At 42.4% G+C, this 27,889-nt stretch overlaps 1 protein-coding gene across 5 annotated transcripts in view; it reads left to right on the top strand.

Annotated features, from left to right (window-relative positions):
• The window catches only part of adamtsl3 (ADAMTS-like 3), a 723,872-nt gene that overhangs the window by 282,935 nt on the left and 413,048 nt on the right, over positions 1–27,889 (top strand). For all 5 annotated transcript variants that reach the window (XR_010969700.1, XR_010969699.1, XM_068017734.1 and 2 more), the window contains exon 4: positions 11,258–11,385. Coding sequence is in view for 3 of the 5 variants with exons in the window: in XM_068017734.1 (XP_067873835.1) it covers positions 11,258–11,385 (128 nt within the window). In the remaining 2 variants the exon portion in view is untranslated. The remainder of the gene's footprint in view (positions 1–11,257; positions 11,386–27,889) is intronic.

Raw genomic sequence — 27,889 nt, 5'->3', positions numbered from 1 at the left:
ATATAATTATATAATATTGTTATAATCCATAACCGCCTCTGTTCTATATTGATTTACCGAATCATTATATAATGTAGGTACATCAAGTAGGGATTCAGTAAAGCTACACAGAGCATCACCTTGGACTAGGGTGGCCATTCGTCTAGTTTTATACTGGACAGACTGGTTTTCAGGTGGTCTATTCCCTGTCCGGATTCAATTTGAACTGGACACCTTATTGTCCAGTGTTTTTATTTTGAAGCACTGGCCTCTAGGGAAGCACTTATAATTGAGGTTATTGGTCATGCCTGTGCATGTGAAAGCCCAGCCCATGGCCACCGTAGCAGCCCTGCAAAGATTCTATCGGGCCTATCTATGTGCGTATCCTTATGACCCTCATGCTACATCACCGCGTCGCTTGCTCTTGAGTAGCTGCCATGAGGAGATATACAACAGCAGCCTGGTTTAAAAACTCACCATGTCTGTCTGTGCCTTGTTCCTATTCTCAAACTGGATATTGCTGCCCATAAAATGGATCAGGCTACTAGGTACCTGTGCACACAGTTCCTCATTAAAAGCATCACGCTTTTTTCTTCACCTGCTTTAGTTCACACAAAGGTTCATTATAAGCTGGAAATGTACAAGCTTCCCAGGTTTAGCTCACTCGAAGAAACTAGGTTCATTATGTAAGATATTCTCACTTGTTTGGGAAAAAGCTTTAAATCAATAGTTGTTTATTTTAATAAAAAGGTGTGCAAATGCATGTCTGCATGGGGGTTGGCAGGGATGTCTGATATTCTTGAGGTCTGTCAATGGCCATCCAACCTTGGACTTTCTGGCCTGGATTTTGCGGTCAGTGCTGTCCAGTGACCTCAAAGGAAGCTGTCCACAAGGATCTAGCAAGCTCTGTGGTGTGGATTTTAGCTTTCCCGATATTATTTTTATTCTGCCACCATCTATAAGGGATCTCTGGCATCTAGCAACCCTGATTTCATCAAGCAGGCTGAGCAACCAATCACAATGAAGAATTCTCACAGACAGCAAATCAGGAAGTAACAAGCAGGTATCATCATTCACTTTTTATAATTTTACAGAAAATGGAATAAAAATTGGGACATACACATGGTTGAAGCTGAAGTATCGTAAACTTTTTTTTAAACAATGTTATTATTTTAATCTATCAAATTTTTATCACAGAATGGAGAAATTTAACAATCCACAAATATAAAATTACTTTTTCAGGAACAGAGAGGTGGTTCAGCAATAATTATGACTTAGTATGCCATTTAAAATCCCAGTTACACCTCATTCAATGAGGCATAACTTTTACAAGGATTTTACTGTGAGAATAATCCCGTAAAAAGTGGAATTTCATATCAATTCATTGATTTTCATCTGTGAGGACTTCAACAGCCCACCTATGGATGAGCAGGATATCACTGACAGCAACCTCTGAATTTCTGCATTCAATTGCCATTTCAGGCTGGATTTAATGCCCCCCCCACCCCACCACCCCGGAGATGTGCTAGAATGTGGGGGCCCATAGAATTACAATGGGAGACAGGGGCTAGAGTACCCGTCACCTTCCCATCACAACAGATGAAGGCGGGACGTGAATGAATGAAGATGGCCTTGCCATCCTGAGGCCAGTTGAGGCCCTTAAGTGGCTCTCCTTGCCTTTTCAGCCCAGCGCTGGGAACCTCACCAGCATGACTAAATCCAGCCCTTCGTATATCTGGGGGACCACATGTGTAGGAAGTGCCTCCAGCTGCTTCAGCTTGAGCTCAGGTTTTCCATACCAGAAGGGTAGCTGGAGTCACTGCGGAGCATCAGGGAGCAGGAGAGTTTCCTGGATTGTACTTTCCGGTAGTTCGTCACCCCACAGGTTAGTAGATGGGTGGCCATCGAGAGAAGGAGGAAGAGGCAGGAGGTGCAGGAGTCTTTGGGGTGTGTGCCACTCTCAACCCGATACTCGGCTTTAGAGACTGCTGTAAGTTATGACACCTTGAATGAGTGCAGTCCAGGTTATGGCACCAATGGGGAAGAGACTGCACAGCAGGGAAGATCAAAGAATAGAAATGCAGTCGTTTAGGAGATTCCATAGTTAGGGGGACTGAAAGGCATTTCTGAAACCATCATCATGAGTGTCGCATGGTGTGTTTCTCCCCTGGTGCCAGGGTAAAGAACATTGTGAGGGATGGGAGTGGGCCAGAAGTTGTGGTACACATCAGTACCAACCACATAGAGAGGGCAGGTATTGAGGCCCTACAGTCAGATTATCAGGAGCTAAGGAGGAAGTTAAAGGAGGACCTTGAAGGTAGTAATCTCTGGATTACTGCCAGTGCCACCTGTCAGCGAAAGTAGAAATAGGAAGATAGAGAGGATCAATGCGGGGCTTGAGACATAGAGCAGGAGGGAGGGCTTCAGATTCTTAGGACATTGGGACCAGTTCTGGGGCAGGAGGCACCTATTCAAAAGGGACAGGTTACACCTCAACAGGACTGGGACCAATGTCCTCAAAGGGAGGTTCAGTAGTGTGGTTGGGAAGAGTTTACATTGGCAGGGGAATGGGCACCAACATATAAAAGTAGAAAAGAGGAATATGGTGCATAAAGGAGTGAGAGTGTTGGATCGTGCTAGAGAAGGAAGTAGTACCATATTAGATATGAGCAGATTAAGAAGGACTGTGAGGAATAGTGTGGTGAATAGGTTTGGTGAGTTACAAGCACAAATAGCTGTGTAGTGATATAATGTAGTGACAATAACAGAAACTTGGCTTAAAAATGGTGAGAACTCATTGCTTAATATTCAAGGATGCAGAGCGTTCAGAAAAAAAAATATAGGGAAGGCGGGGATGTGGGGATAAGGGAATACATGATAATGTTGGAAAGGGAGGATGCCCTTGAGGGGGCAAAGACAGAATCCATTTGGTTAGAACTGAAAAGTAAAAAGGATATGGTCAGACTACTGGGAATGTTCTATAGGCCTCCAAACAGTGAGAGAAGAGAGATAGAAGAGAAAAACTGCAGGAAAATGACAGAGATGTGCAAGAAGTATAGAGTGATGATACTTGGGGACTTTAATTGCCCAAATATCGATTGGAATGATGTTAGAGTAAAGAGTAAGAAGGGGGAGGAATTTTTGAAGTATGTTCAGGAGAACTTCCTTGACCAGTATGTTCTCGGTCTCACTGGGAAGGAGGCATTGCTGGATCTCATGCTGGGAAAGGAGCTGGGCCAAGTGGACAAGTGTCTGTGGGGGGAACACTAGGGTAAGTTGATCTTTGTGTCATAAGGTTTAGATTAGTAATGGAGAAGAGCAAGGAACAATCTAAAGTAGAACTTCTAAATCAGAAGAGGGCTAACTTCAATGGGATGAGAGGTGATTTAACCAGGGTAAAATAGAACTAAAGAGTGACAGGAAAAGCTGTAATAGAACAATGAGCAGCCTTTAAGGAGGAGATGTTTCAGATACAGGCTAGGTACATTCCAACACAGGCAAAACGTAAAGGAACCAAAGCCAGGGATCCTTGGATGACGAGGGAGATAGAGGATATGATGAAACAAAAAAAGAGGGTGTATGATGCATGTCAGATGAATTCTTCAAGCGAGAACCAGGCTAAATACAATAAGTTGAGAGGGGAAGTGAAGAGGAAATTAAAACTGGGAAAGAGAGAATATGAGAACAGAATGGCAGTTAACATAAAAGGTAACCCAAAAGTCATCTACCAGCAAGTAAATAGTAAGTGGTGGTAAGAGGAGGGGTGGGTCTTGTTAGGGACAAGGAGGGTGATAAATGCTTAGAGATGCAGGGCAAGGCTAAAATACTTAAGAGTACTTTGTATTGGTGTTTACTAAGGAAGAGGATGCTGACAAAATATTGGTTGAAGTGGAGGTAGTAGAAGTAATGGATGGCATGAAAAGTGATAGGTAGGATGGACTGGAAAGTCTTAGAGTCGATAAGTCACCTGGTCCAGATGGCTTGCATCCCAGGTTGCTCAATCAAATGGGAGTGGAGATAACAGAAGGGCATGCCATAATCTTTCAATCCTCCCTAGATACAGGGGGAGATGCCAGAGGATTAGAGAGTGGCAAATAAGACATCCTTGCTCAAGAAAGCATGTAAGGACATTCCTAGTAACTACAGGCTGGATTAACATCAGTGGTGGATAAGATTGTAGGAATAATATCCCGGAAAAAAGTCAGTAGACACTTGAAGAGGTTAGGCCATAAATAGAGGATTGTGTCCAGTACTGGTCACCAAACTTCAGGAAGGATGTGAGGGTTCTTGAAAGCGTGCAGAGGAGATTTACCAGTATGATTCCAGGGATGAGGGATTTTAGCTACAAGGTTAGGTTGGAGAGGCTGGGGTTGTTCTCCTTGGAACAAAGGAGAGTGAGGGGAGATTTAATGGTGATGTGCAAGATTATGACAGGTTTAGATAAGGTAGACAAGGAAATGCTGTTCCCATTAGCTGACGGTACAACGACTAGGAGATACAGATTGAAGGTTTTCGGCAAGAGATGTGGGGGGGATGTGAGGAAGAACTGTTTTTACACAGCAAGTGGTAATAACCTGGATGTTTTAAAAATAAAATTGGATGGGCACTTGAGACAGATAAACTTGCAGGATAATGGATAGAGCAGGGAAATGGGACTGATTGGATAGCTCTGCAGAGAACCAGCATGGGCCTGATGGGCCAAATGGCCTCCTTTTGTGCCATAATGACTCTATGTGCAGACAGCAGAGGTTGCTGTCAGTTTCGCAGAATAATGCTGGTGACTGCTGGCAGTTTCACCATCACTACAACTGCAAAATCTGTGCCTATGTTATTTGATATAATAGATTAACGATTGTTTTTTTCCCTGTGTCACACCATCAGTTCCTCTTTTAAAAATAAATTGTATATAAAAAGAATTGTAAGTAACATCAATACTGTCTAGATCTGTCCAAGGCGGTTAGTTTATGAGTACTTTTTGCTTCAGTATTAATTGCTGAGGACATGACAGTAGAGTTACTATTTTGACAGTGAGAGAGTTGAATTAACAGAGAAGCAGTCAAAAACACAGGAAAGATTTGGCATTAAGTACAATTTCATCTGAAGCGCTCTCTGCTATTCTTCACCGTGAGTGCTAAATGATGACAGTGTGGCCTATGCATTAGTTGGCACTGCACCCATTGTTCAAACATAAAAGGAATGCATAAGCTTTCACTCTGATGAGCGGTGCGTACATTCTGGTCCTGAAGTGCACCACCCATCATAATGGCAAAAGCTCTAGTAAAGGTACCAGGGCCATGCAATAACAGGCATTAGACCTTCTGCATGTGCAAATAGGGGGCCTGGCACCTGTTTTGAGGACCTCATCCAGCTTTCACACTGCGATGTGTATTCTTGGGTACTCAGCAGCCAAACTGACAGTCCGCAGAGGGATGCCACCTCCAGAAAGATATGTTTATATTTTTTGTTTGCCTTATAGTGGAGCTGGGAGGAACAGGGTCCACGTTATGCGTGGGCTTCTGCCTGTTGCCACTTATCCCTCTTCCCCACCCCTCCCAACCCCTGCCCGCCACAACATCCCAAGTGGACGCAACCCAATTACAAGGCCTGGGTTCCAAAATTAGAAAAAGAAAAGCATTTCTTCGCACTACTGTACTTGACAACTTTTCCAAGCTAGTGTCCCTTAATATTCAGTACATACAGCTAAACAGAATGTTTCTTGTCAATTATAACACACATGACCAAACTCAGGGAAGTTAGCCGCCTTTGCATTTTTTTTCAAAGGCATCTTTAGTGCACTTATCCAGACGACCATCATTTTCATCAAGGTCTGGGTTAAAAACTAGCCCAGACTCAGCGGATGTACGTTTTCTCTCCACCCTATGCAGATGGTTTTGAGTCCAGGTTAAATTTTTAGTTTCAGTTGAAAAGGCTGCACGTTGGCTGCTGATGGAAATGCCTTCTGAAGTTGGAATTTGAGGCACTTTAACACAGGACTGATGCTCTACATCTGACCATTCCACCTGGGAGTGCTTGATTTTGGTAGCCCAAAATGCAATAAAAGTGATTGATTCCCAATCATTGATTTCCTTTGGAGTGGGAATTTTACAAGAATTATTTCAAAAGAGCGTTCTGAAAGAATGTTGTTTCTCAATTGCATTGTTGCAATGAAGTGTTGAGGAAAGGAGGTTGAGGGATTGAAATTTCCAGCGTTAACCCTTCTTCCATTTTTTATAAATATTTATTTTTCCTGGACTACTAAGGCAATGAATTGTCTGTAACCAAGAGAGAAGGCAGGGAACCTACTTACAGGCTTTTGACAGTGTAACTGAACCAACAGGAAGGGGACAGGGTATATGACTCCCTAAATTTCTCTCTCTCCACCATAAAAGCAAATGACCGAGCTAATTTATTTTGCTTATTCATCATATTGTGTATATTGTAAGTCGGCACAATTTCTTAACCTGCTGCAGTGCTGGAGGCTATGTATGGAATACATTATACAAATGGAGGGGTTAGTATGTCATTAAAGAGGCAGTAATGTATGTAGTAATTTGCAATTTGAATGAGGCCAGGACTGTTGGCTTTGAAAGCTTGGAATGACTGAGCATAGAACCCAATATGAACAGCAAGAATATCTTTGTTAAGTGTCAGCTTCTGGATCTTAAAACCGCTACAAATTAGGCAAAACCAAAGAAAACAATTTTGGGGTTAATTTGAGCTCCTGTTCGAAACCTAAAATTTGCCTCCCAGCAAAAATGTATACATGTTGTTTATCTCAGCAGTTGCAGCCAAAAGTGTTTCATTTAAGCGCTTATTTACCAGCTGTTTTAGCCCCTACATCATTTCATTAGCACAGTCTACATGCTGGTTCTGATTGCCCTGCTGCCCGTGAAAAGTGCTGTCTCTTGAGGCCTTTTGATGATGTGCAGGTGCAATAGCTTGCTGGGAACCTCAACCAGTAGAATGGAAAGCTTTTTAAATTAAATGCTCAAGAATTATAGCTGTTTATAAAATCTAATGATTTTGTGCAAATCAAAATGTCAACACTAAAGCATAAATGCAAATTTTGCAAGAAAAAAGCTGCAATCGATTTTAATTTCCAGACTGCAATCAGTGGTTGCTAAACATTTTTCTTCAAAAGCCAAATTACATGGCGAGAGTTTGAAAGGCTGCATTTGTGACCTGAACAGGAACTGCAACCCCTTAGCCTGAGGCAAAGCTTCTTTCAGCCATTAATAGTGGAAGGGATTTTTGTTTTTGTTCTATGACTTGAGAGGGATTTAGGAATTGCCCCTTGCACTTGATTTAAGTCCAACTGGTTTCTGATACTTCATTTATGATTCAGAAGCAGCTCTGCAATATGATCCAGGTGTTTGTTTTCCAATATCACCATCTTCTATACAGTGGGGCAGATTCTGGCAACACCAGAGCAATTGCACAGGATTTCTTGCAGTTGTTTGAAGACGGAATTCATGTCTTTATCATTCTCAATGTAGACCTTCAATAACATCAAATAGAACTCCTTCCTCGCCAGCAGTATAAATCTTGCACTTGTGAGCTAAAAGCTCAATCTGTCAGTGGGCAGAATAGAATGGCAGTTTTATCGAGGAAAAAGCATGGCTAACTCCTATTTATCTTGCTCCTTGTGATGTTTTCTCTCTAGAGGCAATAAACAAAAACCATGTTGTGAGATAATATTTCTTCCTCAGGAGATGTCAATGCCGCCTCATAAATATAACAGCAAGGCTGTCTCAGGAGAATGCACTGTAATATAAATAGGATATCGATTGTAATTTGATGAGAAGCTTTGTTCTCAAACTGGGTTCCTGAAAAGGTGGCTTTGAGCAAGTCATCTGTTTATTAATAAAACATTGATGGATTATGTGAGTGAGCTGCCAACAAAATACATCATTTAGGAGTGCCAAAGAGTATATTTTGTAGATTAAAGACTAAATGACCTATTTTAAAAACTACTATATGAAAGGCATATTATCTCTCTACTATGCTACTACAGAATGATAAAGCTAGGATCCATGCTATAATTGCCCACATGGCAAATTTTGACTACAGTTCTGCAGTAATGCACAAATTATGTAGAAATTCAACATGGAAACAGACTGTTTGGCCCAACCAGTCTGTTTCGATCTTTATCTTTTATCTGAGCACAGTATTAATGTCGCTTGCCCATTCTGTTCCTGTACTCTTCATACCCTATTCTTCCAATCTAACCTATCTAACCTATTCTTAAATGTTGACCTGAGAGGCGCCATTAAATCAGGGTCAGGTGTTTCCCCACAGTGAGCGAGTGCAAATTATCCTGGACAAATCACATACACTTCCTTGTGTCCAACTGGAGTTTCTCTGGCTCATAGAACAATTCCAAACATTGAGAAACCAATGTAGCAATGCAATTTTCTTTAAGAAGCACTGAACAAGTTGAAATACAATCCTAAAATAACAATAGCAAATTAATAAAAAAAAAAGTAGGCTATCTCTGTCTTTCCTTCAGTTTGTACGTCTGCATAGAAAAATCAGTACATTATTGTCGCTAACTACCTTGAAAAACACAAAGTAAATCTTACTTAAGTACTCTAGAGCCAATTTTATTTTTGAGTTTGGTTAATTGTCTTCCTGCATTAATTCTGATTTCTGCATTTTCACTCCTGTATCCACCCAGCAGTAAGTTAAAATCTGTCGCAAAAATATTTTATATTTAGCATTTTTAAGTAATATATTTCATGCCTTTCCTGCAGCTTCTTGCAGTAGGGATCAACTTAGACTGACAGAGCATCACAGATATTTTTACATATCACAGTTAATATTTTTTAAAGTTTGTTACTAATGAAAATGCAGTACATTAAAGAAAAAATCTTTATTTGGAAACAATGGTAAATTCATCAAATTATTGTACTGATTATTGAAAATTCTTCATGTTCTGATACATGATCACTATTGAATGTACATATTTGGATTTACTTTGATTCCCAGCATTATAAAGTAAAAAGTTACACAAATTTCATAATGAAACACATGCAAAGGCTAAGTTTTAACTGCAAGAAAACCAAAAGTTCTGGCACTAAACATATTTCTTGACTTTAGAGAAGGCCACTGCTATTTTAATATCTCACTAACAATGGACTGGATTTTGCAGTAAGTGGTGAATAAATGGCTGGCACATTGCTTGCTCTTGCCTGTGAAACTCTATGGGTTTTTGCACTGGAAGTAATTGTCAACGAACTTATGCAAAAAGGTGTAGCACCCTCTACAGCTGTGTGAACAAGACAAGCAACTGTGTATCTCCTTAACCAATCAAATTGAATAATCATTAATGAGCAGCACAGGATCTGAACTAGGAGGTATCAGTTAGAATAGTGTACTCAATGCCAAATTAAGTATAGAAATCACAATAAAGAGAGGGAGAGAGAGACAAAAGACAAAGAAAAAGTTAACAAAAATTAATTTAAAAAAAAATCTCCAACAATAAATAAAATCTGAATGAATGGTCAGTGCCAAAGAGGTTGTTTGGTAGTAATTAAAGCTTACTACACCTTTAAAAAGGAACTTACACTGGAATGGATAAGCCCTAACCTTTTCTGACAAGTTTAGGTCATGTCTATGAGGTAAACACAGAAACTTCATGCTGTTCAATGTCTTTCATAGGGGAGCCAGACAGTGAAATGCTATATTTGGGAAGCTCTTGGAGGCATGTTGCATCTAGGTTAGAAACTTCTGGACTTCTGCGTTTAGCTGTGGGTGCATGGTTGCCGGAGATTGCTGTCTGATTTCCATGTAGCTAATTTTATTTCAACTGCAAAATCTGACCCAGTATGTATTGAATGGGTACCAGCTAAGAGGTCAGAAATGCAGTGTTGAAATCTCGAGCATTGGTCAAAGATCCAGAGAAGAGTGTCACTTGATCTCTGCTGATGAAAACCACTGCAATACGTGGCAGTACGTTAAGGCCCTGGGTTGGTTCCCTGCAGTAATAGATGTATTTTCAGAAATTAATAGCAATGTGTGAAATATAAAAGTCAATATTTGGTGAGAACCCACAAATATTTAGGGTAAAGCTGGTATGTATCGTATTATTTGCTGTCGTTGAAGAAAAGCAAGGGGTGAAAGTAATGGCCTAGTGCGTGTGTGTAATTTTGTACTGAAATAGTGCATTGAAGAGTGCCAAAGAATAAGTACAAAAATGTAAACTGGGTGATGTGAACAGCTAAATTATTTCTTCTCCGTCATTAGTTAACGCACATTAAAATAGTGATGTAGCAGCTCTGTCTATACATACCAACTACCTGAAATGTTCCTTCCAACAGTTATATCACCTCAAACATTTAGAATGCATGTATAATTCTAACATGGTATTCTTGCCAAATGTCGTTCTCGGTTTCAGAACACTTTGGTTTGGTATCAAATTTTACAATAAAGTGCCCTTTTTAGTGAAATCCTCGAAGAGCCCAGCATGATCATGTTCTTGACAAATCATAGTACACTTGCACATAATATTGGGCTGCAATTTCCTCATTGTGTATACTCATGTGAAAACAGTGAAAGGCGTAAGTTGGAGCGGAATGCTGTTGGACCATTCATAAATTGGAAATTAACAAGCCTCCACCTAGTCTTGAGATAATTTTTAATGAGGGAAATATGGTTCAGATTCCCGCCTGAAATGGTTAATATCAATTAACACCTCTTTTTTTAAAAAAAAAGTTTCCAGCATATGTAATTAAAAGTACATGTAGTTGAAGATTTCTATTGATAAATGCAAATAACACTGAAAAATGCTTTTTGCAACATGAGCATTTGGAACATTGGAAATGGTGAAGCCAGAAACATCACTGGTGAATAATGTGGGCTGCAAGGATAGGTATTTGTGATTTTTACCTTTGAAATTCAGCAATTTTGAGTAAGACCATATGAAATGGATCAGGTTATTCCTCACTGAAAAGCTTTCTTAGCGAAAAATTTATTGCACTGACATATAAGGGAATGTTTGAGTGCTCGCCCACGGAAAGTTAACTGGCTTGCTGTAAGTGTGGAGCAGAAAGTGACGGGCAGCATGCCAGCAACTTTTCAAACCATGCTCATAGCAAGCCAAGTACCCTTCATGGGTCAAGACTTGGAGAAGCTACCCTTCAAATCAAAATACAACATTAATGTCATTATGTTCATACTGTATCATAGATACCTTACAGACAACTGGAAGGATTTTCCCTCTTTTATGAAGCACGGTGGTGAACTTATTCAATGTTATTTTACTCTCTTGATTTTATAGACATCAAGAATCACACGTTCAGATGAGGATAAAGATTCTGGCTGGGATGCATGGGGATCTTGGAGTGACTGTTCCAGAACGTGTGGTGGAGGAGCCTCCTACTCCCTGAGACGATGTTTAAATGGCAGGTGAGAACAAAATTGTTAAGTCGGAAATAGTTTACATAACACCTTATCACATGTCTCTCAAACATTTTAAAATGCTTCACGTGCATTGAGTTACTTTGAAGACAGTAACTGTTCTGTAGGCAAACAGGCAGCCATTTGGTGCACAACAAGATCCCACAAATAACAATTAGATGAATGACCAGTTAGTCTGTTTGTGGTAATGTTAGTTGAGGCAAGAATGTTGACCAGACTGGAGAGATTTTTGCTCTTCTTAAAATAAGGACCTTTAATGCTTACATGAACGAGCAGATTTAATGCCTTATCGATTACATTGCTGAAACCCATTGGAGGAACCATTGGAGGATTGTACTGATTCATATTGCAGTTGGTAAATGACCACCAGCATCATGTCATTCAGGTCAATGCCTGTTTCCTAGGCAGTGGGCACAATGCTTTCATTTTATGACAATCATCTGTCCAGGCTTATTTGAGTGTTAAAGCAAGAATGGCTTCAAAGAGACTGAGATTATCGGCTTTTCTAACGGTTGAAGACACATTGCAGCAGCATGGATGGAAGCAAAGAGAAATATAATGAGTCACATGCAGTTACCAAGATCATGGTCGGGCATTTCATCCACATCTGAAGTGGAACTGCACGTGTCTCAACAGATTGGGGGGGTCGGGTAGGTTGGAGAGGGAGCCTTGCAGTGTATCTCCAAGGTTATCATCATCTACTGTATGCAGCAAAGCTTTGCAATACCAAAAAGGCCTAACTTTAGAGGGTATGGAGGATAAAAAAAGGCAACCAAGCACTCATTGAAGAGACATTTAATGAAGTACATGAGCTGTCCTTTTAAGGAACCCTCCTAACCAAGAAAATGCTCGTAATTTCTCAACTGATAACAATGCCTTCCATTTTTTCTTTTTTTATTTGTTCATGGCTGCGGGCATTGCTGGCTATGCCAGCATTTATTCCCCAACCCTAATTACCCTTGAGAAGGTGATGGTGAGCTGCCTTCTTGAACCGCTGCAGTCTTTGGGCTGTAGGAACACCCACAGTGCTGTTACGAAGGGGGTTCCAGGATTTTGACCCCGTGGCAGTGAAGGAAAGACAATATATTTCCAGGTCGGGGTGGTGTGTGGCTTGGAGGGGAACTCGTAGGTGGTGGTGTTCCCGTGCATCTGCAGCCCTTGTCCTTCTAGGTGGTAGAGGTTGCAGGTTTGGAAGGTGCTGTTGATGGAGACTTGGTGAGTTGCTGCAATGCATCTTGTTATATGATTGTTATGACCAGGTGAGAAGGGGTCTAGCGGTATCCTCTCAGCTGTTGCCTGGTTCAACAGGATTTAATTTTAGAAACACTGTATTTTTAGCTCCCCCTCAGTGAATCCTTGTTCACTGCCCCGATTGCAAGGCAAAGAAATCAGACAGGTTTCCTTAGATTTAAACAAGAAAGGTAGAAGTTTATTAATCTTAAACTCTAATCCAGTTAAAGACTACAAATATGCGACGTGACCATGCTAGCATGCATACGTGATAAACACACACGCAGATAGAGACAGAAAAAGTAGAAAAGAATAAAGAGGAAAAGTTTGAGGCAATATCAGGATTATAATTACAGTCTTTTGTTGCCAGTAAGACCTGTTGTTGCCAGTAAGACCTGGGGTCCAATTCATGCTTCAACCTGTTTCGATGTCGGAGTCGTTTCTCTCTTGAGGTTTAAGTGTCTTCCGTGGGTCTGGTGACATGGGAGAGAGTGAGAGAGAGAGAGAGAGACAGTCAGGAGAGAGGCTTCCTTGTTCCAGCTTCCGTTGCAAACTGCCTCTCAATTCAAACTGTCCTGTCTCTAGTTCAAAAATCCTGGATCAGCAGGTTAGTCATGTGACCAGCTGGTTTAACCAGTCCTGCATTTGTGGATTTCAAAGCACTCGTGGGGTGGGGGAGGTGTAGGGCTGTCTCTTAACTCTGACAAGATGTGGATCAGTATTGCCCAGCCCAATCTCTTTTAATTGAACAAGTGAGCAATTCTTTTGTCTCTTCAAGCACTGTCTCTTAGTACGCAAATGTCCTTCCAGCCTAAATGTTTGGTGATCTCTTTAACAAGTCATTTCTTCACTCCAGCAACAGTTTATAATCAATGTTCATATGACCAAATTAATATGCCTCATTCTTGGTAAATGGGGGTCTGCATGACATGGTACACACTGCTGCCACTGTGTGTGGGTGATGAAGGGATTGAATGTTGAATGGTGTGCCAATCAAGCAGGCTGCTTTGTTCTCGATGGTGCCAAGCTTCTTGAGTGTTGTTGGAGCTGCACCCATCCAGGCAAGTGGAGAGTATTCCTGACTTGTGCCTTGTAGATGGTGGAGAGGCATCGGGGAGACAGGAGTTGAGTTACTCACATCAGAATTTCTGGCCTCTGACCTGCTCTTGTAGCCACAGTATTTGGTCCAGTTCAGTTTCTGGTCAATGGTAACCCCCAGGATGTTGATAGTGGGGGATTCAGCAATGGTAATGCCATTGAACGTCAAGGGGAGATAGTTAGAGTTTGCTGCCTCCTTCTACATGATCAGAAAGAAACTGTGGACACGCTTCAAATACATTGCACCAATTTATTCCCCTACTTTGCATAATATGTAATGCGTAGACATTCTTCTCTCTAAACCCCACTGACCTCATAATGCTCTACTTTGTGCTAGGGTGTTGTATAATTCTTACTCTTAGCCTGCAACCTTCAAATGTTTCTGTAGTGATAGGATTAAGTATGCTATCACGCTGCTGGGTTTTAGTGGGAGCCAGTTTGCATTCAGGTAGTCATAATATATCATAACCTTAAAAGGTTATTCAAGAAGGAGATTCAATCATAATTATTAGGGAATTGAATATACAGGTGAAAAAGAAAATTTTGCAGGGATGCGGGACTAATTGGATAGCTCTTTCAAAAAGCTGGCACAGGCACGTTGGGCTGAATTGTATCTTTCTGTATAAGATTCTATGTGCTAACCTTGTGCTGGATCCTGAGATTGCTCAACAACTAAATCCCAGCATATGGACAAATGTGGCTGGTTCAGTCTGCCTGCTTTCTGGCAAATTAATTGTCACTTTTGCAGGAGGACGCAGATAGACCAATGCATGGCATTGAGATTCAACAGTGTCATCTGTGGCTTCTCTTGCCACACCCCTGCTACTGGATATTCCTTTGGCATGCCTGATCTGCATGGGCAACAATGAGGCCTTTGTGGCTTTGCCTGAAGATTCCACTCAATTTTGTCCCCAGCCTGTTGAAGCCAGACAACAAAGCCTGCCTTGGAAGGGCCGTTGTAGTAACAGTATTGGTGTTCACAACAGATACTTGCACTGTCACACTGGAGTGTTTGCTGCAGCCTGCCCTGGAGCTAACATCAAGTCTGTGGTGGACTGGAATCTGGAGAAGCCTTCCAATATGACTGCAGAGATGCAGCTAATGAACTTTTCCACACTCCAAGCCAGATCTTGCATGGTATTTTGGATACACTCTAGAAACGGGGATCGAGCGGGGGAGTGGGACTCCATGGAGAGCTGGCATGGACTCGATGGGCCGAATTGCCTCCATCTGTGCTGTAAATGACTCTAGATAATGATGCTGCTTAGCCAGTAATCTTTTATAAGCAGGCCTGATATGTTTCCAATCTCTCGTAGCTCAGATGAGGTAGGAACTGAATTGGCTCTTTGGACAGAGCCTCCTGTTTCCCCACTGCCATCATTCCTTGTTCTATTCTCATGTTTTCACTGAATGCTATTTCTTCAAACTAACTACCCACATCCTCTGGGGTGGGAGTAGCTGTGCTTCTGCTCGTGACAGTTGGTCAGAATGGTGCAGGGTGATATGAGGTTGAACAATTCAAAATATGTCATGGAACGTAAATTGAAAACATTATTATCCAAGAAAGCAAAATTTATTCTAAGTGTTTTCTTATTGAAAAATATATGGTCAGCTTGATACATAAAATACTAATGCATTACAAAAAATTGCCCTTATTTTGCCCTGGTGCCCTGTTATAGACTTATGAAAAGTGGACATTCTGGCAGATTGCCTCCTGATCACTTTAATCAAAGATCCTCTTTATTGATCTCTATATCGTATAAACCTGGGGGAATAGTACCCACTGTATGATGTGACAATATAAAGCTAAAAAATAATGTTTGGGTAGACTATAGGTTTGCTTAGGGAGATCCTACAAAAGACCATCAGTTGATAGATCATGACCTGGGAGAATGTATTATGCATAAAAGCTTGAAGCTTTACTAAGCCCGTGCCACAGCTTTAGCTGTGCAAACGTCTCCAGTTTATTTGTTTGGATAAGGTCATGAACCGAGACTACTCTGTGGTTTACTCAGAGGGGGAAAGAATGATTGGTTACACCAGACTGCAAATCAGGATGTTTAATCATCAGCCAAGGAAAGAAAAGCCAAAATCTAACATATTTGTTGGGTCTCCTTGAGTTCCACCCATCTGCTAAGCAGTCCGTTCTTTCAACGATATAATAAAAAAAATTGCAAAACCAGACAGTAAAAATGCAGCTTTGGGTGCTGGTGTTTCAATTTTATTTGTTTTACATCCTGATTCATGCACTGTTTTATATTCTGATTCATGCACCACATCCTGATTCAGGCACTATCAATTGCCAGATTCTCCCAGTAATTTCCCTCTTGGACTAGCTGCCACCTGAAATGCAAAGGGAAACAAAAAATTCCGCACTGACAGGCACCTGGCCTCTGCTCAACTGTTAACAGCCACTGTCCTGCATTGAACCCCCTTTCTGCTCAATGCCTTGGTCTTTCTGTTAGCAGGATTACTTCAGCCTGGTTGCAGCTCTGCAGCATGTGGGAGCTCCTGAATGCCAGTGTGATCCAGGGTATGCACATCTGCAGTAAATGTCTGCGGCTCAAAGAGCTACGGCTCAGAGTCATTGAACTGGAGTCCGGACTTCAGGCACTGCAACACATCAGGGAGAGGGAAAGTACCAGGAGGCGGTCACACCCCTTAGGATAGGGTCTTCTGATTTGGTCATTGGTCACGCACAGGTGAGTGTGGCTGCAGCTGAGGCAGGTAAGGGGACCCAGAGGGCAGGAGTGCAGGAGCCTCAGCCTTTGCGATTGTCCAACAGGTTTGAGGTTCTTTCAGCTTGTTTGGATGAGAGTGGGGGCTGCAGGGTGGATGAGCAACCTGACCATGGCACCATGGTACAGGAAGCCATTCAAGTGGAGGGAGAAAAACAGAATTTAGTGGTAGTAGGGGACAGTATAGTTAGGGGGACTGACACTGTTCTCTGCAGCAAAGAGTCCAGATGGCTGTGTTGCCTGCCCCCTGGTGCCAGGATGCGAGACATCTGCTCAGGGCTGGAGAGGAACTTACAATGGGAGGGGGAGGATCTGGTCGTCGTGGTCCATGTAGGTACCAAAGACATAGGCAGGACAAGGAAAGAGGTTCTGTATAGTCAGTATGAGGAACTAGGCAACAAATTAAGAAGCAGAACCTGAAAGGTAATAATCTCTGGATTATTACATGAGCCACGTGAAAATTGGCATAGGAAAAATAAGATTAGAGAAATTAATGCGTGACTCAAAGACTGGTGTGGTAGAAGTGGGTTCTGGTTCATGGGGCACTAGCACCAGTATTGGGGAAAGTGGTGGCTGTACTGTTGGGACGGTCAACACCTGACCCGTGTTGGGGCCGGTGTTCTAGTGAGCTGCATAAGGAGGGAATTAAAAAGGGTTTTAAACTGAATAGTGGGGGCAATGGATCAAATTTGGGAAGATATGGTAAATTAAGGAGTAGAGACAAAGCAAGAGAGAAAGGTATTAATATGGGAAATGATAAACAGACTGTGAGAGGAAGGGACAGAGCACACAAATCTAAGAGTAAATCAACAGATAAGGCTAGATGTTACAAAAATAATAAAAGGACAGAACTAAAGGCTCTGTATCTGAATGCACGTAGCATTCAAAACAAAACAGATGAACTGCGAGCGCAAATAGAAATTAATAAGTACAATCTGATAGCCATTACAGAGACATGGCTGCAGGATGACATAGATTGGGACCTGAATTTTGAAGGGTACATGGCATTTAGGAAAGACAGGAAGCTTGGAAAAGTTGGAAAAAATGTGATGTGGCTAAAGGGAAACCGGTGGATGCATTGTACTTAGATTTCCAGAAGGCATTTGATAAGGTTCCACATCAAAGGTTATTGCAGAAAATAAAAGCTCATGGTGTAGGGGGTAACATATTGGCATGGATAGAAGATTGGCTAGTTAATAGGAAATAGAGAATATGCAGGTACAGCACATAATTAGGAAAGCTACTAGAATGTTATTGTTTATCACGAGGGGAATTGAATGCAAAAGTAGGGTGGTTATGCTTCAGTTATACAGGACATTGGTGAGACCACATCTGGAGTACAGTGTACAGTACTGGTCTTCTAATTTAAGGAAGGATGTAAATGCATTGGAAGCAGTTCAGAGTAGGTTTACTAGACTAATACCTGGAATGGGCGGGCTGTCTTATGAGGAAAGATTGGACAGGCTAGACCTGTATCCACTGAAATCTAGAAGAGTAAGAGGTGACTTGATTGAAACACATAAGATCCTGAGGGATCTTGACAGGGTGGAAAGGATGTTTCACCTTGTGGGAGAATCTAGAACTAGGGATCACTGTTTAAAAATAAGGAGTCGCCCATTTAAGACAGAGATGAGGAGAAATTTTTTCTCTCAGAGGGTCATGAGTCTTTGGGATTCTCTTTCTCAAAAGGCAGTCGAAGCAGAGTCTTTAAATATTTTTAAGGCAGAGGTAGATAGATTGTTGATAAGCAAGGGGTGAAAGGTTATCGGGGGTAGGTGGAAATGTGGAGTAATCAATTCAGCACTTATTGAATGGCAGAGCAGGCTTGAGGGATCGAGTGGCCTACTCCTGCTCCTAATTCGTATGTTCATAGGTCTGTCCGACAGCAAATTGTAGCAGATAGCATGGATCTAGATCATGAAATTCAAGTTGTACTGTTTTTGTATCCATATCGAATGATGCGACTTAAATACTGGAGGAAATGGGCTGAGGTCATTTCTGGAAAACCACGTATGATTCTAATAATACTTCTGAATAATAACTGACAGTAATTATTGCTTCCGAGTCAGATCATAGTCACAGGGCTCTTGTACAATTATCAGACCTCATCACAGGATGATTCCACATCTCCATCTAGACTGTATTTTGTTAACTCAAAGCCCCATCTACCCCCTCAAGTAGATGTAAAAGATATCATGGCACTAATTCAAAGAAGAGCAGGGAAGCTCTCTAAGTTCTGCCAAATATTTATCCCTGAACCAGCATCACTAAAACAGATTATCTGATCATTATCGCATTGCTGTTTTTGAAACCTTCCTGTGTGGAAGTTGGTTGCTGCATTTCCTGCGTTACACCAATGACTACACTTCATTTGCTGTAAAGGACGTTCCGAAGTTGTAACTTGCTTCAAAGTGAAGTGAAACAGTTGTATATTTTCCAGCCTTTTCCCTGATGTTGTATATCGTAGCAGCATAGCCAATAGATCAATGCTGATACAGAATTAACATTGACCAAATCTGCAGAACTGTATATGTTATAATCAGTTGTTGGAATTTAATATTTTTGCTTGCAATAAACACACTGAACAAGATAATTTGTACTCCTTGACTTGCCAAGTGGTATACTCAAATTGTGAACTCAGCACCACTTTGTAACTAAATGGTTCTAAAGGGCAAGTTTTAATTTCAACACCTTCCAGTCTTCAGTTTAGGGAGGTTCAGTTTTACAGAATGGAATGTGAAGATTGTGCATGTATAGCATTTTTACATTTTATGAACAGAAATATTTGCAACTGTTGTTAATCCCAGAGTTCTGGTCGAAATGAATATGATATAAAGATATGAGAGAGGAAGAAGTCAATCCAGCCAAAACCTTTGATGGTTTTTATTTGGAATTGCTAAGTAAGAAAGTAACCATTAATTAGAGCAGTTATGAACTTCGGCTTCTAGTTCATATCAGTTCCAGATAAACACGTGCCTGATCCATTATACATGTTCCATTGTTCACTTTGTAAAATCCTTGATCCAAACCTAGCAATTAAGTTTATTTTCCAATTATGCATTTCATCAGATTCAGCACTTAAATGTAGTCAATTTGCTACCAAATACCACAGGGCACTAGTTCAGCTCCCCAGTGATTGCGGATAATAAGAATATTAAGCCAAGTGTGAAAAATGTCCATTGAACCCATTTGCCCCACTACAATGGAGAGCGCATATATAATTATTTGATCATGAACTCCTCTCCCTCTCCCAACCTCACTCCCAGTCACTACTAACATCTCCTACTTCCAAATTCTTTACTCTACCCCAACCAATGATACTGAGTCACACAGACTGGAAATGCCATATTTTTGCTGAGCTGGCTGACCTTAATCCAAAGTGACAGTGGGAGCATTAAAATTGGTCTGTTTCCTTGGACGAGGAAGTGGGGGAATAGCAGCCTAGGCCACCTGCTCTTAATCACCATCCAGTTATACCTGTTGAAAAGTGCAAGTGTGGTCTTTGGGTGAGAACATGGTTGGCTTAGGCTGTGGTCAAATAATATGCTGATGCTTATCTCGGCTCACACAGGAATAAAGGCCAGGTACAGATGGTTGTTGGTGTCCAATTAACATTAATGCTCACAGGAGAGGTGGAGACATAAAACAATGGGCCGAATGGCCACCTTTTGTGCCATAATGACGCTATGACTCCTTGACTCTATGACTAATGAATATTATATAAAGTACACTTTATTTAAGCATTCTAAGTTGCATTTTTATAGTTTGAAATAAATAAACTGTGATTTTTTTTTTCTTTGGCCTCCTTATCTCGGGAGACAATGGGTAAGCGCCTGGAGGTGGTCAGTGGTGTGTGGAGCAGCGCCTGGAGTGGCTATAAAGGCCAATTCTAGAGTGGTAGGCTCTTCCACAGGTGCTGCAGAAAAATGTGTTTGTCGGGGCTGTTTCACAGTTGGCTCTCCCCTTGCGCCTCTGTCTTTTTTCCTGCCAACTGCTAAGTCTCTTCGACTCTCCACACTTTAGCCCCGCCTTTATGGCTGCCCGCCAGCTCTGGCGAGCGCTGTCAACTGACTCCCACGACTTGTGATCAATGTCACAGGACTTCATGTCGCGTTTGCAGACGTCTTTAAAGCGGAGACATGGACGGCCGGTGGGTCTGATACCAGTGGCGAGCTCGCTGTACAATGTGTCTTTGGGGATCCTGCCATCTTCCATGCAGCTCACATGGCCAAGCCATCTCAAGCGCTGCTGACTCAGTAGTATGTATAAGCTGGGGATGTTGGCCGCCTCGAGGACTTCTGTGTTGGAGATATGGTCCTGCCACCTGATGCCAAGTATTCGCAGGAGGCAGCGAAGTTGGAATGAATTGAGACGTCGCTCTTGGCTGACATACGTTGTCCAGGCCTCGCTGCCATAGAGCAAGGTACTGAGGACACAGGCTTGATACACTCGGACTTTTGTGTTCCGTGTCAGTGCGCCATTTTCCCACACTCTCTTGGCCAGTCTGGACATAGCAGTGGAAGCCTTTCCCATGCGCTTGTTGATTTCTGCATCTAGAGACAGGTTACTGGTGATAGTTGAGCCTAGGTAGGTGAACTCTTGAACCACTTCCAGAGCGTGGTCGCCAATATTGATGGATGGAGCATTTATGACGTCCTGCCCCATGATGTTCGTTTTCTTGAGGCTGATGTTTAGGCCAAATTCATTGCAGGCAGCTGCAAACCTGTCGATGAGACTCTGCAGGCACTCTTCAGTGTGAGATGTTAGAGCAGCATCGTCAGCAAAGAGGAGTTCCCTGATGAGGACTTTCCGTACTTTGGACTTCGCTCTTAGACGGGCAAGGTTGAACAACCTGCTCCCTGATCTTATGTGGAGGAAAATTCCTTCTTCAGAGGACTTGAACGCATGTGAAAGCAGCAAGTGATTTAATAGTCTAAATAATGGGTATGACAGCATAGTGGTTATGTTAGTGGACTAATAATCCAGAGGAAAGGACTAATGATTGGGAGATATGAGTTCACATCTCTCCATGGGAGTTGTGTAATTTAAATCCAGTTAATTAAATAAATCTGGAATTAGAAAGCTATCATCAGAAATGGTAACCACGAAACTACAAAATTGTTGCTGAATACCCATCTGGTTCACTCATGTCTGTTAGGGAAGAAAATTTGTGATCCTTACCCAATCAGACTCCAGATCCACAGCAATGTGGTTGACTCTTAACTGTCCCCTGAAATGGCCTAGCAAGCCGTTTGGTTGTGGCTCACCGCCATCTTCTTGAAGGCAAGTAGGGATGAACATGAAATGCTGGCTTTGCCATTGAAACCACATCCCACAAATGTTGAGTTCTGTAGAAATCTTGACCCAGACAAAACATTTTCTGGGAAATTAGTTATGCATTTGATTATGATTCAGCTGTAGTAAGTTGTGAACTGAGTCCCTGGACTGTGTTGTTTGAACTTAATTGCATTGGTTGAGAATTTGATGCTTGTTTGGACAGCAGTGATGACAGCAGATTTAGAGAAGTCCACATTACAGACTTGCTCACTTTCCTAGCTGGAGGGCAATGTTTGATGGTAAATGGACGCTTTTGGTGAAAAAAAGAAAAGAAAAACTGACAAATATGAGCTAAAATAGAACATAATTATATTATTTCTGTGTGACGCAGTAAAACATTAAAATGACTTGCATGCTTGTGTAGTATTCAGACTTTTCTCCAATCTAGTTCATACTCTTCAGATTATTCTACCAAACTGGGGCCCAAAAAGCCTGTGCTGCTTTTGGTGAAGTAGCAACATAACTTGGGCATGCCATGTTATCAGCAGATCTGCCTGGCAGAGGTGCTGCATTTAAAGATGCCAAAAGCTTGGAATTTATTCTTTTTGGGATTTTCTCACACCAAGTCCTGTTTATCCATCGCCTTGTGTTTGCTGACCTACATGTCCCCTAATCTGGCAATGCCTCGATTTTAAAATTCTCATCCTTGTGTTCCAATCTTATGTCTTATGAGGAAAGGTTGGATAGGCTAGGCTTGTATCCGTTGGAGTTTAGAAGAGTAAGAGGCGACTTGATTGAAACACATATGATACTGAGGGGTCTTGACAGGATGGATGTGGAAAGGATGTTTCCCCTTGTGGGAGAATCTAGAACTAGGGATCATTATTCAAAAATAAGGAGTCGCCCATTTAAGACAGAGATGAGGAGAAAGTTTTTCTCTAAGGGTCGTGAGTCTTTGGAATTCTCGTCCTCAAAAGGCTGTGGAAGCAGAGTGTTTACGTATTTTTAAGGCAGAGGTAGATAGATTCTTGATAAGCAAGGGGGTGAAAGATTAGTGGGGGTCGGTGGAAATGTGGAGTTGAGGTTACTATCAGATCAGCCATAATCTTATTGAATGGCAGAACAGGCTCGAGGGGCCAAGTGGCCTACTCCTGCTCCTAATTCGTATGTTCATAATCTGTCGATGACCTTGCTCTTCCCTATCTCTAACTTCCTCCAACCCTACAACCTTCCACCACCTGAGACTGTGTGCTTCTCTAATTCTGGCTCATTGCATGTCCCTGATTTTCATCGCTCCATCATTGGCAGTCATGCCTTATGAAATGTCCCTCCCTAAAGCTCTCTGCCTTTCTACCTCTCTCTCCTCTTTGAAGTCGCTCCTTCAAACCTACCTCATTAACTAGGCTTTTGGTCAGCTGCCCTAATGTCTCCTTACATGGCTTATCAATTTTTGGCTGATAACTCTCCTCTGAAATTCTTGGGATGTTCTAGTATGTTACCCATGCCTTATAAGTGAAAGTTGCTGTTGCTCCGAGGGAGCAATGTGACCAGGCCATTCAGTCTCAGTATGTTGCTGGTTCCCCCAAAGGTCAGGGGCAATAGATGCCGTGACAGAAAGTAAAGGAAGCAGCCACAGAAACTACTTGCAGCATTCACACAAGATGAGATGAAGGGTGGTTTCTGGCATAGCACTTTGCTCTTCCAGCGAATATTGGCATCTGTTTGTAGGAGAAGTTCGCCCTTAACCATCTTGAAAGAGTCTGATCAGCAGCAGAACTTCCAAGCCTTTTCCCAGTCAACAGACAGAATGAAGATGGTCCTCAATTGTGGTTAGAGACTGCAAACTAAATCACCATCTTCAAGGGCAATTGGGTTTGTGCAATAAATGCCAGCTTGCCAGGAACTTTCGCATCCCATGAATGAATAGAAAAAAAGTCCATTAAGAGAGTAGGCAAGGAGAGCTTGGTGTCTTTGTGTGACCACAAGGTTAGTGCCCTTTTTTTGCCTAATCTTATTGCTCTCTTTGCAAGCTCACTCATTCATTAAATGCTGGCATATAGTACGGCTCATCAACATGGGATGCAAGGTCTTGGCCTTCATTAAAAGCCTTTTCATATAGTAACCAATGTAATGCAGTGCACTTACATGAATCAACCAATCTCAAGTAACATACAAAATTCAAAGCAATAGGTGCCATTTGCTCCACACAGAAGTTTAGAAATATCCAAACCAATGAACTTGGACAGTGAGGCATTGAAGTGAGCACAAGGCGATGCATACATAGTGAAGAGGAGAAAATTGAAGTAGCAGCTGAGAAAACTAAACGAGGCTAACTTTAGATTTTCCTCTGCTGCAGAACCCATGGTGCGAATCTCATGGGAGCTGCCCATAGAAGAAATCTTGCTAATCAGCAAAAACACTTCTTGTAACTTTTTGATTATATTTACAACATTTTTTAGGATCTGTCAAACAATGTCAGAACAACTGGTGCAGGACAGATTCATAAACCTTCAGGCCACTGTGGAGTGCACGGCAACTCCATATCCATTTGGGGTGGATGTCCTGCAGGCAGATATGCAAATTCCAAGGGCAGCTTCTGTTGTTGCTGCGCTGGAGTTGTTGAAATCTTGGCTACAGTCCTCAGGGTTTCTCTTCGGGCAAGGAGACAGCCTACTGGGGAATTGTTAAAACTCAGCTAGCCAGGCAGTGAAGGATCAAACTGAAGACTAGTCTCTATACACTGAGAAGCTTTTATTTACAGAAGCACACATATTCTGCAGTTCCAATCTAACAACCACAGTTTCAGCCTACTCCTGTCTGTATGAGCACCGATGAGTTCCCCAATTAATACCCACCCTTACAATTAATGGATCAATTAATGAATCAATCAGAAGACTGATTGCAGATGTGAAATTTTTCAAGAGCTATCCAATGACCTGTTCCAGTGCAGAAATCTGGACATGCTGAAGGACAGCCTGAAATTTGGACTGGAGGAAGCTATGTAATAGTGTTCCCCAAGGGTTGGGATTAGGACCACTGCATTTCTTGATCTATATTAATGATCTAGACTTTGGTGTGCAGGGCACAATTTCAGAATTTGCAGATGAAACAAAACTTAGAGGTATTGTGAACTATGAGGAAGATAGTGATAAACTTCAAGGGAACATAGGCTGGAGGAATGGACAGACACAAGGCAAATGAAATTTAATGCAGAGAAATTTGTTTTTTATTTGTTCATGCAATGTGGGCATCGCTGGCCAGGCCTGCATTTAATGCCCATCCCTAATTGCCTTTGAGAAGGTGCTGGTGAGTTGCCTTCTTGAACCGCTGCAGTCCATGTGGTGTAGGTACACCCACAGTGCTCTGAGGAAGGGACTTCCAGGATTTTGACCCAGTGACAGTGAAGGAATGGTGATGTAGTTCCAAATCAGGATGGTGTGTGGTTTGGAGGGGAACTTGCAGGTGGTGTTCCCATGCATCTGCTGCCCTTGTCCTTCCAGGTGGTAGAGGTCATGGGTTTGGAAGGTGCTGTCGAGGGAGACTTGGTACGTTGCTGCAGTGCATCTTGTATATGGTACATACTGCTGCCACTGTGCATCGATGGTGGAGGGAGTGAATGTTGAAGATTGTGGATGGGGTGCCAATCAAGCAGGCTGCTTTGTCCTGGATGGTGTTGAGCTTCTTGAGTGTTGTTACAGCCACACTCATCCAGGCAAGTGGAGGGTATTCCATCACACTCCTGACTTGTGCCTTGTAGATGGTAGACAGGCATTGGGGAGACGGGAAGTGAGTTGCACACTGCATAATTCCTAGCCTCTGACCTGCTCTTGTAGCCACAGCATTTATGTGGCTGTTCCAGTTTAGTTTCTGGTCAATGGTAACCCCCAGGATGTTGATAGTGGGGCACTCAGCGATGGTAATGCCATTGAATGTCAAGGGGAGATGGTTAGATTCTCTCTTATTTGAAATGGTCATTGCCTGGCACTTGTGTAGTGCTTATGTTACTTGCCAGTTATCAGCCCAAGCCTGTATGTTGTCCGGGTCTTGCTGCGTATTGACACAGGCTGCTTCAGTATCTGAGGATTTGCGAATGGTGCTGAGCATTATGCAGTCATCAGCGAACATCCCCACTTCTGACCTTATGATGGAGGGAAGATCATTGCTGAAGCAACTGAAGATGGTTGGGCCTAGGACACTATCCTGAGGAACTCCTGCAGTGATGGTGGAACTACAACAACCACAACCATCTTCCTTTGTACTAGGTATGACTCCATCCAGTGGAGAGTTTTCCCCCGATTCCCATTGACTCCAGTTTTGCTAGGGCTCTACAATGCCATACTTGGTCAAATGCTGCCTTGATGGCAAAGGCAGTCATCCTCATCTCATTTGGTAGGAAGAATGAGGAAAGGCAATATAAAATAAAGGATACAATTCTAAAGTGGGTGCAAGAGCAGAGCGACTCGGGAATATATATGCACAAATCATTGAAGGTGGCAGGGCAGGTTGAGAAAGTGGTTAATAATGTATATGGGACATTAGGCCTTATAACTAGAGGCATAGAGTACAAAAGTACAAGGAAGTTATGGTGAACCTTTATAAAACACTGGTTCGGCCTCAACTGGCCTATTATGTCCTATTCTGGGCACCACACTTTAGGAAGGATGTGAAGGTATGCAAAATAGATTTATGATACTGATTTTGGGGATGAAAGATTTCAGTTACTTGGATAGATTTGGCAAAACTGGGGCTGTTGTTCTTAAAGAAGAAAAGGTTGAGAGGAACTTTGATAGACGTGTTCAAAATCATGAGGGGTCTGGAAAGAGTAGATTGGGAGAAACTGTTCCCATTGGCGAAAGGGTCGTGAACCAGAGGACAATGATTTAAGGTGATTGGCAAAAGAACCATCGATGACATGAGGAAAAACTTTTTCACGCAACGAGTACCTAGGATATGGAATGCACTGCCTGAGAATGTGGTGGAGGCAGATTCAATTGTGGGCTGAATTTTACCAGCCCTCTGGAGATGGCCTGGGAGGTGGGAGGCCTTGTGAAATGGTGGCAGAAGGCACAAGAGTGGAGCTTGACGTCTTCCCACCGCTTCGGCATATTCCCAGTGGCGGGAGGTTCAGCAGTGCACCTGTCCACCAGGGCTCAATTATGCCAATTAAGTGCTCAGTTAAGGGCCATTTCCCACCTCTGGAATTCTACCAGCATTGGGAAGTGCTGCCACTGTTTGGGGAGACCACCTGTTTAAACCCTGGCAGCCTCCCGGAGGTTTCCCAAGGTGGGGTTAGGCCCTCTTTTATGGCTGCTCCATGGCCCACAGAGGGGCCCCCTAGTGGCAATGGCTGCCCCGCAGCTACTGCACCACCACTGGTCACCATTACAGCTGCTACACCAGACTGACCACCACCATGCACCAGGTGCTGCCAGAGAGTGGGTGGGAAAGGGCTGCCAATGGCCATCTCAGCAGGAGAAGGAAAATTCAGGTTTGGTCAGGGAGGCAATATATGAAAGCTGGCACCTAATGTCTAAGATTGAGCCATTCTGGGTACTGCCTGTGCGGAGTTTGCAAGTTCTCCCTGTGACCGGGTGGGTTTTCGCCGGGTGCTCCGGTTTCCTCCCACAGCCAAAGACGTGCAGGTTGATAGTTAAATTGGCCATTGTAAATTGCCCCTAGTGTAGGTAGGTGGTAGGGAATATGGGATTACTGTAGGGTTAGTATAAATGGGTGGTTGTTGGTCGGCACAGACTCGGTGGGCCGAAGGGCCTGTTTCAGTGCTGTATCTCTAAATAAAATAAATAAATAAATTTGTATTATGTCCACCTTACATGTTGAGCAGTAGTGGGAGAGAAGTAACCTCTCCAAAACTGTCAAATTGTTTGTCGAAGCAATTACTATCCATTTTCATGGAATATAGGTTTAATGAACCTCTTGGATGAACTTAAAGAGCCGTCACATAAGGTAGAACATTATAGATCCAAAAATTAAGAGTTATAGCTTGTTTGATTGATCCTGTACTCTCACAATGCATGAGTGTGACTGCCATGGATGAGTGTGGCACTGCAAAATAGTCCTTAAGCAAGACTCTGGCAATGTTTGCAAGGTGAGAAATCAACATTCATAATATGAGAATGAGACTTGAACAG

Source organism: Heterodontus francisci, chromosome 38, assembly GCF_036365525.1.
Source record: "Heterodontus francisci isolate sHetFra1 chromosome 38, sHetFra1.hap1, whole genome shotgun sequence".
NCBI classification, from domain to species: Eukaryota; Metazoa; Chordata; class Chondrichthyes; order Heterodontiformes; family Heterodontidae; genus Heterodontus; species Heterodontus francisci.
Note: the sequence above shows the minus strand (reverse complement) of the source record. Positions and strands in the feature narration are given on the sequence as shown.